The 12,686-nt window shown below is 47.8% G+C and overlaps 1 protein-coding gene across 1 annotated transcript; it reads right to left on the bottom strand.

The window, feature by feature from the left end:
- Positions 1-252: 252 nt before the first annotated feature.
- Positions 253-12,686, bottom strand: si:ch211-210p4.6 (malignant fibrous histiocytoma-amplified sequence 1). Its single transcript, XM_007909354.2, has 11 exons — positions 12,646-12,686; positions 9,594-10,479; positions 8,492-8,786; positions 7,713-7,899; positions 6,790-6,962; positions 6,085-6,566; positions 5,635-5,795; positions 4,593-4,755; positions 2,960-3,075; positions 2,114-2,196; positions 253-1,125 (listed from the first exon to the last, which is right to left on the bottom strand). The coding sequence occupies exons 1-11, from the start codon at positions 12,659-12,661 to the stop codon at positions 1,111-1,113; spliced, it is 2,577 nt and encodes an 858-aa protein (XP_007907545.2). The 5' UTR covers positions 12,662-12,686; the 3' UTR covers positions 253-1,110.

Here is a 12,686-nt window from a genome sequence, read left to right on the forward strand (position 1 = left end):
CACTCGAACGCCTCCACACACAGGAAATTCACTAGCACAACAGGAAGAGGTTTTGGAAAGCTCCATTTGCTAATTGACGCTAAGTTCCATTGCTGGCCATAGAGATTTACGGTACAGGTCAATTTTAAAATGTATGAAAGATTCGAATGGCTTCTCGTTCTCAAAAAAACATTAATTAATGCACGGTACAACAGCGATATCCCATGAAAACAGCAACACTGCCAAAATCAACAGTTATCGACAAGCAAAAGATTTCTTTCATGGGATTTTATTGTTCAAGTCTTTCTTAATCACTGCTGAAATGTATCCAGTAACATTATGAATGATAATAATCTTTGCATTTGATACAGCATTTATAAAGTTGAAACATCTCAAAAGTGCTTCACGGTGAATTACTGTAATGTCAAGTGTAGGGCAATTTTCCCCAAAAGCAACCATTTAGTGAATGATCAAGTTATTTGGTTGGTTGTTGGCTTGGACACCTCGGTAAATAGGTCTTGGGGCCTCTGTTGTTAAGTCCCGAGCTTTCTGATGTTGAGAATCTATAAGGAAATGTCCTGCGATCTTTGCTATTCAGAGTCCAAATAGTGGTCAGCGCTGGGGCGTCTGCTGTTAAAGAGACCCACAGAGATTCCATCTCTTTCCCTCCCCTCTGACCCTGATAAATAGTGGACACAGTAGTGAGTGGAGGAAAGATGATGGGGTGGGGGGGGGGAGAAATCAGCGAGCAAAGCAACCCTAAGCTACAGCGAGATTCCTGCCAACCAGCCTCTGAACCACGGTCAACGTGCCCCCGGGACAGGAGTGGGGTGAAAAAAGTGCCGAGATTTCATACCCTAGCGAAAAAGCAGCCCCTCGGGAGGTGACTGTTTTTGATGCTCGGCGATGAATCTGCGTTTGCCGCGAAGTGTCAGCTCTTTGAGGTCAGGCACCCACAATGGGGAAAATCCCAGCCTGGGCACCACATCGACAGAGTGGCTTCACTCATCGGCGAGACGCACTTCTATGTTCCACCATCAGCTCCCCCTCCGCCACCACAACACCCCCACCCACCCCCACCAAAACAGATGTTCACTTCCTTCCGAGGCCATCAACAGGAGGGCACTTTCACTAGTCGTTGAATTCCTGCGGAGAGGGAGAGAAATGACTTAGTTGCAGTGTGTCGTGTCAATTCAACCCACCACATTGGCACAGCTGAACTCGCTACAATACTAATCCGCTCGGCACCCAGTTAGGGGCCAGGAGATCACGGGTGGGCGTGGAGGGTGACTGTTAGTGCCAGGAGTCAAGTTGCTCACTGCACGATTTCCCCCCAATACACCCACACTCTTGCGGCTGTACGTAAACCGGAGGAGATTGCTCGGAGGTTTGATGCAGCTCAAAGCAAATTTTCACTCCTTGAAAGCATACCAAAATAGACCGACTGACGGTGTATAAAAGAATAGCGGACGGTCAGAGCCCCGAAGCGGGGCTTGAGCTCACAGCCTTCTGACTCGGGCAGTGGGGGGGACGAGAGTGTTCCAAACTGAGTGAGGCCGACACCCACATAAGCAGGAGAAGATCCGCAGAACATCTCACGGCTTTCTACAGCACCGAGGTAACTGCAAAATGATTACGATATAAAGCAGCACGATGTTACCATTAGTGGGTGAGGTGGTGGGGAGGGGGAGGAGGTTATGAGTAATTTTGACATTGAAATAAGAGCCATTTGAGGCTATCAAACTCCAAGGAGCGAGGTGCGTATTTTTTGCTCTCCCTCTCACACTCCTGTATTAAGGACTGTCAACAACAACAACAACTTGCATTCGTATAGCGCTCCCTCACGCATGGTAGCGTCCCAGAGTGCTTGACAGTGGCGGAACACGACTCCGAGCCAGGGTGAGGGTTGAGGTGACCGAAAGCATGGTCGAATAGGAAGGTCTTCAGGCCGCGACCTGAAAAATGCAGAAGGTAGGGGCAAAGGCGGAGGGATAGAGGAAGAGTGTTTAAGAGTTTCGGGGCATAGTGGCTGAAAGCACGGCCACCAATGGTGGAACAGAGGGCACGAGAGACGTGGATAGTTAGCGTGGACATGGCTTGGAAGAGTCGTTCTGCAGAACTTTCGCTAACAAACCTGTTTCGTTATGTTGACCGTTGCATCTCCTATGACCAAAACCCCACACCCCTCAACTTTGTTGGGGACCTTCAGCTCAGCCACTGGAAATTGAAACAGATCAGTTCTAATCATAAGCACAAGATATAGGTAAAGAAATCCCTTTGGCCAATTTCATCTAATCCTTCCAGAATATACCCACCCTACAGACTTCCCACCAGAAGGAAACCTATCACCAAGTTTAGGAATATCCAAATCAGACTGAGAATCTATGGAAATCCCAGAGATAGATTGTTGGAATGGAAGAGCCAAGGCTTGGGGACCCCAGAGTGTGCATTCGGGGTAACTGCTGGAGACTAACCAGCTAAAACCCCATAGCCTGCCATTGAAACAATACCTTTCACATCAGACTAAAATGCACCTTGCAGAACAGAATTGAATGGAAATTGATTGGAATTAAGTGAAAGCTGTTATACGAGCAAACACGCTGCTGAACCCCTAAACAGGGATGAGGTGAGCACCAATTAAATTGGGTGTAAATTTACATGACTAAATTCATCGAAAAAAGAGATTAAGATACTGGGGAGTTGAATTTAAATTTACATTGAATAACATGGCAAGAGGGGAAAGCTCCACTTTAATCTCATGTCTCCACGTCCACGGAAGGATTGAGGGAGAACGTTCCAGAGTTTCGGGGTGTAATGGCTGAAGGCTGATGTTGGAACAGAGGGCATGAGGGACAAACAGGAGGCCGGAGCCAGCCGAGCGGAGGCAGCGGGCGGTGGGAGTGATTGTCACATCCCGGGCTTCCATCCACATTAATCTCATGTCTGCATGTCCAGTGAATATGCACAGATGTTAACGTACCTTTCAAATGGTTATTGGACGTCCCCTTGGCCTTGCCGGTGCAGAACAGGAGCTCAGTCCTGAAGTCTGTGCCACATTTATCACAGGTCTTTATGTTGTCCTCTGCACCCAGCTCACTGGAAGATGCAAACCCATCAGATTGTATCAAAATATATCACCAGCAACTCATCAGTCACCAACAACAACCACTTGCCTTCACGTCTCTAAGCGGTTCACGCTGGGGAATGGGGGTGGGGGGGGTGGGGGGAAGGTGCAGATCCTGAGCAAAGGGAAGAGGGAGGTGACCAAAAGCACGGTCAAAGAGGCAAGTTTTAAGATGGGATTTAAGGACAGATAAAGAGGGCGAGGTCCAAAGGTTAGGGGCTCAGTGACTGAATAATAATAATAATAATCCTTGCATTTGATATAGCGCTTTTCACGTCAGGAGGACGTCCCAAAGCGCTTCACAGAACACACTGTAAAGTGAATTGACTGTCTATTTGTGGGCGAACGCGGCAGCCAATTGTGCACAGCAATGTCCCACAAACAGTCGTAGATTGAAAATGACCAATTTAATTATTGTTTTTGGTTTTTTTGGAGGGATTATTATTAGGCTCTGTGTGGAGTAAGGAAACTTGCCCAAGGTTTCACCCTCTGCCTGGAATTGAACTCAGGTCTCTCATTTGCAAAGCGAGTGCTCTAACCACTGAGCTACAGGACTCCACTGAAGGCACGGCCACAGTAATAATAATAATAGTCCTTGCATTTGATATAGCGCTTTTCATGTCTTCTCAACGTCTCAAAGCGCTTCACAGAATAGACTGTAAAGTGAATTGACTGTATATTTGTGGGCGAAACGCAGCAGCCAATTGCGCACAGCGGCGTCCCACAAACAGCCGTGGATTGAAAATGACCAATTTATTATTGTTTCGTTTCGGAGGGATTGTTATTACAGTAGCGCATGTTTACTGAGCAGAGTGGGCGAGCAGAGGAGTGGGGTAGATCAGAGAGAGAGGGAGGTGACCAGATCGGAGAGCTAGGGAGGTGACAGTCATGAAAATGACTGGCCAGTCATTTTACAGCTGTTTGCTGTGGACATAGTAACTCCTGCAATGGCCTACAAATACACAGTCACTACACTTGCCTGTGAAACACTCTTTGAGACATTTTGATGTCACAGACGTGGTATCAAATGCAACGATTATCACTAGTATTGTGTTTTAACACAAACTCAACACTTAGTAAATTGGCTGTTGCCTCTCTCTCTCTTTCTCTCTGCAGCAAACTTTCTCGTTTTTCTCTACTTTCGATATTTTTTGATATCATTGCTTCCCTGAGCTTTCTTTGTTGTTCCTCACAAGCTCCAAACACAAAACCTTCCTCCTCCCCTTGGATTGAAATGAAACCTCAGCTCGCCGGTTTTTAACAGCTCGACACTTTTCATGTAAGATAACGTCTCGAAGGGTCAACTTATAGTCTCCCCAAACCTCTGGTACCGCGGAATTCATTTCCCTCAGTCGCCCTTTCTGCCCCGAATCTAAAAGCTTTTAAAAGTCAGGCTTGTTGTCACCCGATTTTCAGGCAAGTGGCAAAGTTAAGGTGAGGCTGCACGATGCTAAGCGCAGTTGGGCGCAGTTGGCTAAGGCAGACGTACATGTCTTCATCCTTCTCATCCAGGTCGGGCCAGTCAAAATGATTGTCGCATCCGGGATTCCTACATGGAGTCTTCAGGCAGTAATGAAGGCCGGGCCACTGATCAACCACCTTCTTGATGAAGTGAATGGCCATTGTGATTCGACACCACCTGTCACTGAAGTCTTAAGCAGCGGAGAAAGAGGGAAAAAATTGTCAGAGAGTCGTGAAGGCAAGTCGTGAAGGGCATTAAACTCACACTGTCGCAGTTCTCTCTCTGAACAGCATTCACTGAGGATTATTTTCTGGGAACGTAAGACTATTCATCCATCGACACTTCTCCCCCATTGCCCAATCCCTCACTCTCCTCCCTTCCTTGTCAACTTAATAATAATCCTTGCATTTGAGCTTAATGATAATGAACTTAAGTGGATATACTGAAATGATGTGGAACAAGAGGCTCTTTCGGCACATCTGCTCCAAAATCTTGTGTGTCTGTGTGTTTGTGGAGTCCTGTAGCTCAGTGGTTAGAGTATTCGCTTTGCAAGCGAGAGACCTGAGTTCAATTCCAGGCAGAGGGCGAAACCTTGGGCAAGTTTCCTTACTCCACACAGAGCCTAATAATAATCCCTCCAAAACCAAAAACAATAATAAATTGGACATTTTCAATCTACGACTGTTTGTGGGACATTGCTGTGCGCAATTGGCTGCCGCGTTCGCCCACAAATATACAGTCAATTCACTTTACAGTGTGTTCTGTGAAGCACTTTGGGACGTCCTCCCGACGTGAAAAGCGCTATATCAAATGCAAGGATTATTATTATTATTATTATTATTATTCCTCTCCTCCTTCCCTCCCGCCCTCCCTCTAGCAAACACTCTGGACTATTAATCCATTGTCACACCCCTCACATTGATCTGTCCCATCCATTCCTCCCTCCCTCCTTCCCTCTCCCTCTCTCCTCCCTCCCTCCCTCCCTCTCTCCCTCCCCCTCCTCCCTCCTTCCCTCCCTCTCCTTCCCTCCCTCCCTCCCTCCATGTGCCAGTGATTTGGATTTTCCTACCGTTTTGCTCCCCTTCCTTTGCCTTGCACCGGATCTCGATGTAGCTGTTCGCCTCCTCGTTGTGTTCCTTCAGGAGCAGTTTCCATCCAGAGCAAACTACCAGACATCGTTCTTTCCCAACCCAGTGCGACTGAATGAAATCACACAGCTTAATGATAACCCTGTGGGACGTAGAGATTGTCACTGACTGGTTCAGTTGCTTCAACCATCTTCTCCCTCCACCCACCCCATCCATCCATCTATCTCACTCCTTTCTCCTTGTCTCACTCCGCATTACATGGAGTCCTTCAGCTCAGTGGTTAGAGCACTGGCCTCGCAAGTGAGAGACCTGGGTTCGCTTCCCGGCATGGCCTGCCCGAGAATCAAACCTGGGACCTCTCGCTTGTGAAGCAATTCCCCCAACCAATGGAACAAGAAAGAGAGACAGAGATACCCAGTGTGGAGAGTTACCTGTGAAAGAATCCCTGTGGAATCTCAGGCAAGAAGAAGATTTGAACCCTCAGGTCTTCTTCACTGTCTTCTCCCCATTTTGCGTCCACCTCTTTCGTATCACTTAAATAACTGGGGAATAAATAAGTAAGAGATCGGGTATTGTTCAACTGGTTCCATGGTGATCCCGGCTTGAACTCTTTGGCGTCCGGATTCAGTGATATGGATTTGGAAGGGAGGCATATATCGAAATTTTCCAAGATATCGAAGAGCTTCCCTTTTTCTGTCTCGTCCCCAATCATTTCGTTAGCGATCTCCTGCAGGCTGGCATTGCCCAGCACCTCAAACTTGACCAGCATGGCGATCGCTTTGTCGTGTAGCGTTGCTTTGGTCCGGAAGTCAAAGACCCACTTGTTCTTATCGGGGACGTTAGCCCAGTGTTTCTTCAGCACCTTGCTTGGGATGCTTTGCAGCTGATCCAACAGGTCATGGCGAACAATCATCTGCAATACATAGACTCTCACATCAAAGCAGCAACAACAACAATAAATACTTGCTTCGATAACATAACGCTCTCTCTCTCCAGGGTTAAGGAGAGAGGCTCGAACCTTTCGGAACAGTCCAAGCTTCCCTGGAGTCTTGACGCTAACAGGGTCATCATTTCCAGCTGAGAGGACGGCATCTATGGGAACCAGAGTGCACTCACCTGTCAAAAAAGCCACTCACCTTGAACAGGGTGATGAGGAAAGCTGGCTTGATGAATAAAGTCGACTTCAAAGCCTTGATGTCTTGGTACCACAAGATTAATCCGATCCGATGCAGGTAGCTGAGGATGTGCTCGAGATGCTCTTCATTAAAATTACTAAGCTTGTCCTTCAGCTCCTCATAAGACAGGATACCTGTTCAAACAAAAAGAGGTGGTGGTTACTTTGCATCCAAGTAATCAAGCAATGGAAATCCATTTCCCTTCCACAAAGGCTGTCAGCTTTTGAGGCCAATTCACCTGCTTTCTGTGCACGCATTCATCTTATTTCGCCCACAAAATACACAGTCAATTCACTTTACGGTATATCCCGTGAAGCTCTTTGAGACGTCTCGACGACGTGACAAGGCGCTATATCAAACGAAAGGATTATTATTATTATTATTATTTTGTGTACTTAAAAGCCGTCCACTCTGTAAAGCAAAGAACCCAGTAGGTCCCGGAGGCAGAGAAGATGGCATTGCTCAGCTACAAAAGCACCCGTAAATCCTGTGAAGCACTCTGAATGACAGGCCTCACTGTGACCGATAATCACATGCCCGACAATTGCAGTCAAAACATGAGGGAGAAGGGAACAGAGGAGAGCAGCGGGGCTGGTGTGGAGTATAAACACCGGCACGTTAGTTGGGCTGTTTTGGTGTTGTATCACTTCAAGTAGCTCGGTAAATCAGTCGAGAAGTATCGACCAGCTGGGGATGAGATCCTGAGCGAAAGGTACTAGAGAAATGCAAGCTGTCATCGACCCTTCCTGTCCATTCCCCTCCGCACTCCCCACCCCTCCCGTGCCCCCACCACCCCTCGACCCCACGCCACCCCAACGATTATCGCATTGTGTGGAGTCACCGGCCGCACGCGTTCACAGTCTACCAACCACCAACCGTCTCACCGTGCTCCGGTATTTCCTGCTGTTGGACGAGCTGCGCAATTGCCTTCTCCACGGCTGTGTACGTGCTCGGGAGCATGCGGACGGCGTTGGGGAAAATGTCTTCATTCCTCACTGACTGGAGAATCTGCTTACGCACATTGTTTATGTCTGTGTATTGAGTGCAGTCAATCGGGATCAGGTCTAGAACCTAGAAAAGTCACACGTACCTTTAGCCATACTCAACAGTAAACCTCTCATAAGTGATATCATATTTAATATGACTTAATCAAAGCATGCATTAGGTCAAACTTGAATAGAAAATAAACTTGTGAACAGGATTTGGGCTGTTATACGATTTATACAGATCAGAATGCTAAAAACCCTTGCATTTGATATAGTGTCTTATCACATCATCGACACGTCTCAAGGAGCCTCACAGGATTTTACTGTGAAGTGCTGTCAGCGACAGCATTTTGTAGGCAAATGTGGCTGGCAATTTGCATACAGCAAAGCCTCCACAAACGGCCATCAAATGAATGATCAATTTCCTTTGGGGGATTGTTGGCCAGGTTAATAATAACACTAAAAAAAATGTTCTTATATAACACATTTATTGGACTCTCACTCCATGGCTGTTTGTGTGACATAGCACACAGTATATCCTGTGAAGCGCTTTGAGACGTCTCGACGACATGCAAAGGCCCTATATCAAGTGCAAGGATTATTATGATTAACTCTTTAAACACTGTAAGTGTGAACATAAGCTACTATTACAGAACAGGTTTCATCAAATACAACACCTGTAAATTGTACTTGGCTAATTCTTGGAGTTTATTGGCTTGATCGCTGTAAAATTCACAGTGGGATTTCTTGTTTATCTTCTCCAGACGCTGTTCCAAGTTCTCCTGTCTCTCGGTCAGCATTTCCCTGATCTTCACCTCAATGTCTTTCTTCTTCGTCCTCATCTCCTCTTCATCGCACAGGTCTACGTGGGTCCCTACGGGGAGCACCACCGAATCGGGAACTCGCATGAAAATGTTGTTGACCCAGAAGCCAACCAGTTCCTTGAAGACACATTTGTTTCCTACCTCGTACCTGAAAGACAGTCAGCCATCAGTCACAACCATGAGGAAATGTGGAACGACACCCATCCCAGTCAGACCAACACCATATGATAATAATAATAATAATGTAATAATAATCTTTGCATTTGATGCAACTCCTTATCATGTCTTTGAGACGTCTCAAAGCGCTTCACAGAATATACTGTAAAGTGAATTGACCGTATATTTTGTGGGCGAATCGCGGCAGCCAATTATGCACAGCAGCGACCCACAAACAGTCGTGGATTGAAGTGACCAAATTTTTTTTAAAGGGGTAATTACCCCCGGAAAAGCAATCCACCAATCCACTAACAACCGGGTTCCTACTGTTAGGTAAACAGAGGTGTGTGGAGTAAGGAAACTTGTCCAACGTTTCGCCCTGCCTGGGAATCGAACCCAAGTCCTCTCGCCTGCGAGGGCGAGTGCTCTAACCACTGAGCTACTGGACTTCAACTATTCCAATATATTCTGTGAAGCGCTTTGAGAAGTCTCAATGGGGTTGCGGGAGGGAGGATTACCAGCCAGGAGACAAAGAAGAATAGCGACACAGGATCTTTAACGTGCTCTGAACTTGGTCGTGGTTTGGGGTGGGGGAAAAGGAGGGAATTTATGGGACTAAAGAGAAGGGCTGGTGAACAGAGCAAAAATAAAAGGGTTGGCGCAAAAGAGGAAAGCAAACTGATTGCGGAGGATGGGAAAATTCGAAATTCGAGCCACAGATAAAAAAAAGAACGAGTTTCAGCTTCAATTGTTCTTACGGTTACCCCCACCCTCTTCTTGAGAAAACAAAGCTGCTCACTTGTGCAAGTCGATGACCAGAATGACCAAGGCTTGCCTGGTGATGAAGACATGGTGAGTGAGGTAATACTCGTGCTGACCGGCAAAGTCCCAGCACAGGAAGGAGAAGTCCTCGATCTCAAACTCGTTGATCTCAATGCCGACCGTCCTATCTCCCTCGCTGACCTCCACCACCTCCCTCGCGCTCAGACTCCTGCTCAGGGTGGACTTGCCAGCCATGGAGGTCCCCAGGAACATGGTCTTGATCCTCTTGTCCTCTCTGTTGGCCCCGGTCATGAGCTGCTTGAAGTAGCTGCGGATGTGCCTGAGCCCCCCGGCGCACACCTCGTCCGGAGGGGCTCGCAGGCGGTTTTTGGAGGCGTTGAACTTCCGCAGCCCCTCGTTCTCGAAGAGGGCAGCCGGGAGCTCCCGTAGCTTGTTGTTCTCCACGTAGAACTCCTCCAGCTTGTTCAGCTTCAGCACGGCTTCGGGAATCTTCTGGAGCAGGTTGTGGGACAGGTTGATGTACTGAAGCTCCCGGCAGGTGCTGAGATCCGAGGGCAGGTCCATCAAACGGTTGTTGCTCAGCCTCAGCAGCTTCAGCAGCGGGAGGCAGGTGAAAATGCCCTCGTCCACCTGGGCGATGCTGTTCTGGTTCAAGTAAAGCTTCTCCAGGGCAGGTAGAGAGGCGATTTCCTGCGGAAAGGTGGTCAATTCGTTCTTGGACAGGATAAGGGACTTAAGGTTCTGCAGTTTGGAGATATCATTGATGCTTTTCAGTTTGTTGCGATCCAAATTGAGGTTTTCGATTTCCACCCTCTGCAGGATAGAGGGAGGAATCACTTTCAGACGTCGCTTTGACAGATCAGCGTCTTTCTCTGAGCGCGGTCCCCCTGGTTGGCTTTGATCTGAAAAAGGAAAGACATGTGGGGTGTGGGAGAGGAAGGGGGCGTGGGAGGGAAGGGGAGGGGGAGGTGAGGGGGTTATTATAATAATAACAATGGCACCATTTGGAAAGACAGGAACTTTCTCGTCTCTCCTGGTGACTGTATTCTTTGCGGGCGAAACGCGGCAGCTACAATTATGCCTCACAATCAGCCGTGATTATTTGGGGGATTGGGGATTGTTGTCCAAGACACCGGGGCGGGGGGGGGCGGAAAAAAAAAGCTCCCTCCTCCACCCAAAACAGGCAGACGGGTTTAGTGTTTCGTCCAAAGGATGGCACCTCTGACAAGGCACTGCACTGGAGCGTCAAGTTAGACTATGTGATACCAAAGGAAGTAACAATACAGACGAGCTTCTGGTGATAAAACCAGCTGCCCGGGATCTGAGCGTCCACAAAGGTGCCCCACCCTTATCTTCTCACTGGAGGAAATACATTAACAGGCGAGTAATTGACACTAATGAGTAACAGACACGTCAGTCTCGCCTGCGAGCTCGTGGGCAGCAGTCCTTCAAGACCTTCCTCTTCAACCTCGCCTTCAAACATCCTCCTACTCCTGCTCTCCCTGTCCCCGGCTCCTCCTGATCCCAACACCCACCCAGCTCGGGTACGAATCCTTGACTGTCCCAGGCCTTGGGACGTTCTCCCGAATTGAAAGGCTCTGTGCAAGTGTAATTTGCTGCTGTTGTGGCCTGTCGGAGAGCCTAACAGCAGCATGGTTTGATGCCGAGCTGGGAAGAGAGGACACAGAGAGAGGCTTTTCCCTGCACAAACCGGTCTTGTTGGTTTACAGCATTTTCTCCTCTGAATGCTCCTCCAGTGAATCACTCTCACTGCTCACTGCTCAATACAATGATCAGATCAGATGGCCCTTTAGATGCATTTCACATTGTGCTTATTTTGGGGAAGAAAACAAAGCTACTAGTATTTAAAGAAATTGTTGCGGTCGCAGTATATTTGAGTATCAGCATGTATTGTGCTATTTTACCCTCGGTGACTTCTGTTATCTCCCACAGCCCACCCCAACCCACCAGAATCCGAAATGTTGACTGATGATTTGTATGAATGGGAATTTTGGGCTGATCACAGTGACTGAGATAAAGGGAGAAACACACACACACACACACAAGGAGAGAGACGTATAGGGAGAAAGAGAGAGATATACGCAGGGAAAAAGACAGCCACACATAAGGAGAGAAGAACACACACACATAGGAAAAGAGAGACACACACACACGGGCGCACAAACAGATGTAAAGTGAGAAAGAAACCCACACAGGGAAAAAGAGAAACAGAAGTGCCAAAAGTGTGTGTCTGAACAGTGGTTGGAGGTAAAATGAAAGAGAGAGAGAGAGAGAGAAGCGGTGACAGCATAGACAGTGAGATGCTGTGGGCTCCATCCAGCCCTGGGGAGGTGTAGCCTTTCGCTGCCTCACCAAGAGATACCGCATGTCCAAGTAACCATGCGATGAATCTCCGACTAACTTTGCGATGGCACAAGTCAATCACTCTTTGGGGCAGACAGATAGACAGGGAGAGAGAGACTGACAGTGAGAGAGACAGACAGTGAGAGACAGGCAGAGAGAGAGACTGACAGTAAGAGAGACAGACAGTGAGAGACAGACAGAGAGAGAGACTGACAGTGAGAGAGGCAGACAGTGAGAGACAGGCAGAGAGAGAGACTGACAGTGAGAGAGACAGACAGTGAGAGACAGGCAGAGAGAGAGACTGACAGTAAGAGAGACAGACAGTGAGAGAGGCAGACAGTGAGAGACAGACAGAGAGAGAGAGAGACTGACAGTGAGAGAGACTGACAGTGAAAGAGACAGACAGCGAGAGACAGACAGAGACCGACAGTGAGAGACACGGACAGTGAGAGAGAGACAGACAGAGACTGACAGTAAGAGACACAGACAGTGAGAGAGAGACAGACAGACAGAGACTGAGAGTGAGAGACACACAGACAGGTTTGAAGATCCAATCGCCCTTGTTAACGCAGAAAGAAGTCAATGAGATCAGTAGTTCAAAACCACACACAGACACCGCCATGCAGCTAACCCAAAGCAACAAAGCAAAGCCATCCATTAACATAGATTACAGACTGTTTAAAAGACACCAGAAACCCACTCACTGCTTCTCTGAGCCATTTCTTTTTCCGGCTTTTTGGCCACC

The sequence above is a fragment of the Callorhinchus milii genome, unplaced genomic scaffold, assembly GCF_018977255.1.
Source record: "Callorhinchus milii isolate IMCB2004 unplaced genomic scaffold, IMCB_Cmil_1.0 Scaffold17, whole genome shotgun sequence".
In the NCBI taxonomy this organism is placed as follows: Eukaryota; Metazoa; Chordata; class Chondrichthyes; order Chimaeriformes; family Callorhinchidae; genus Callorhinchus; species Callorhinchus milii.

Excerpts from the sequence above, each read along its gene's own strand:
- si:ch211-210p4.6 (XM_007909354.2), bottom strand. Across the intron at positions 5,796-6,084 it reads CCACAGGGATTCTTTCACAG|GGTTATCATTAAGCTGTGTG; the intron begins GTAACTCTCCAC and ends TACGTCCCACAG. Across the intron at positions 2,197-2,959 it reads GTCCAATAACCATTTGAAAG|TGGCTGAGCTGAAGGTCCCC; the intron begins GTACGTTAACAT and ends TTCAATTTCCAG.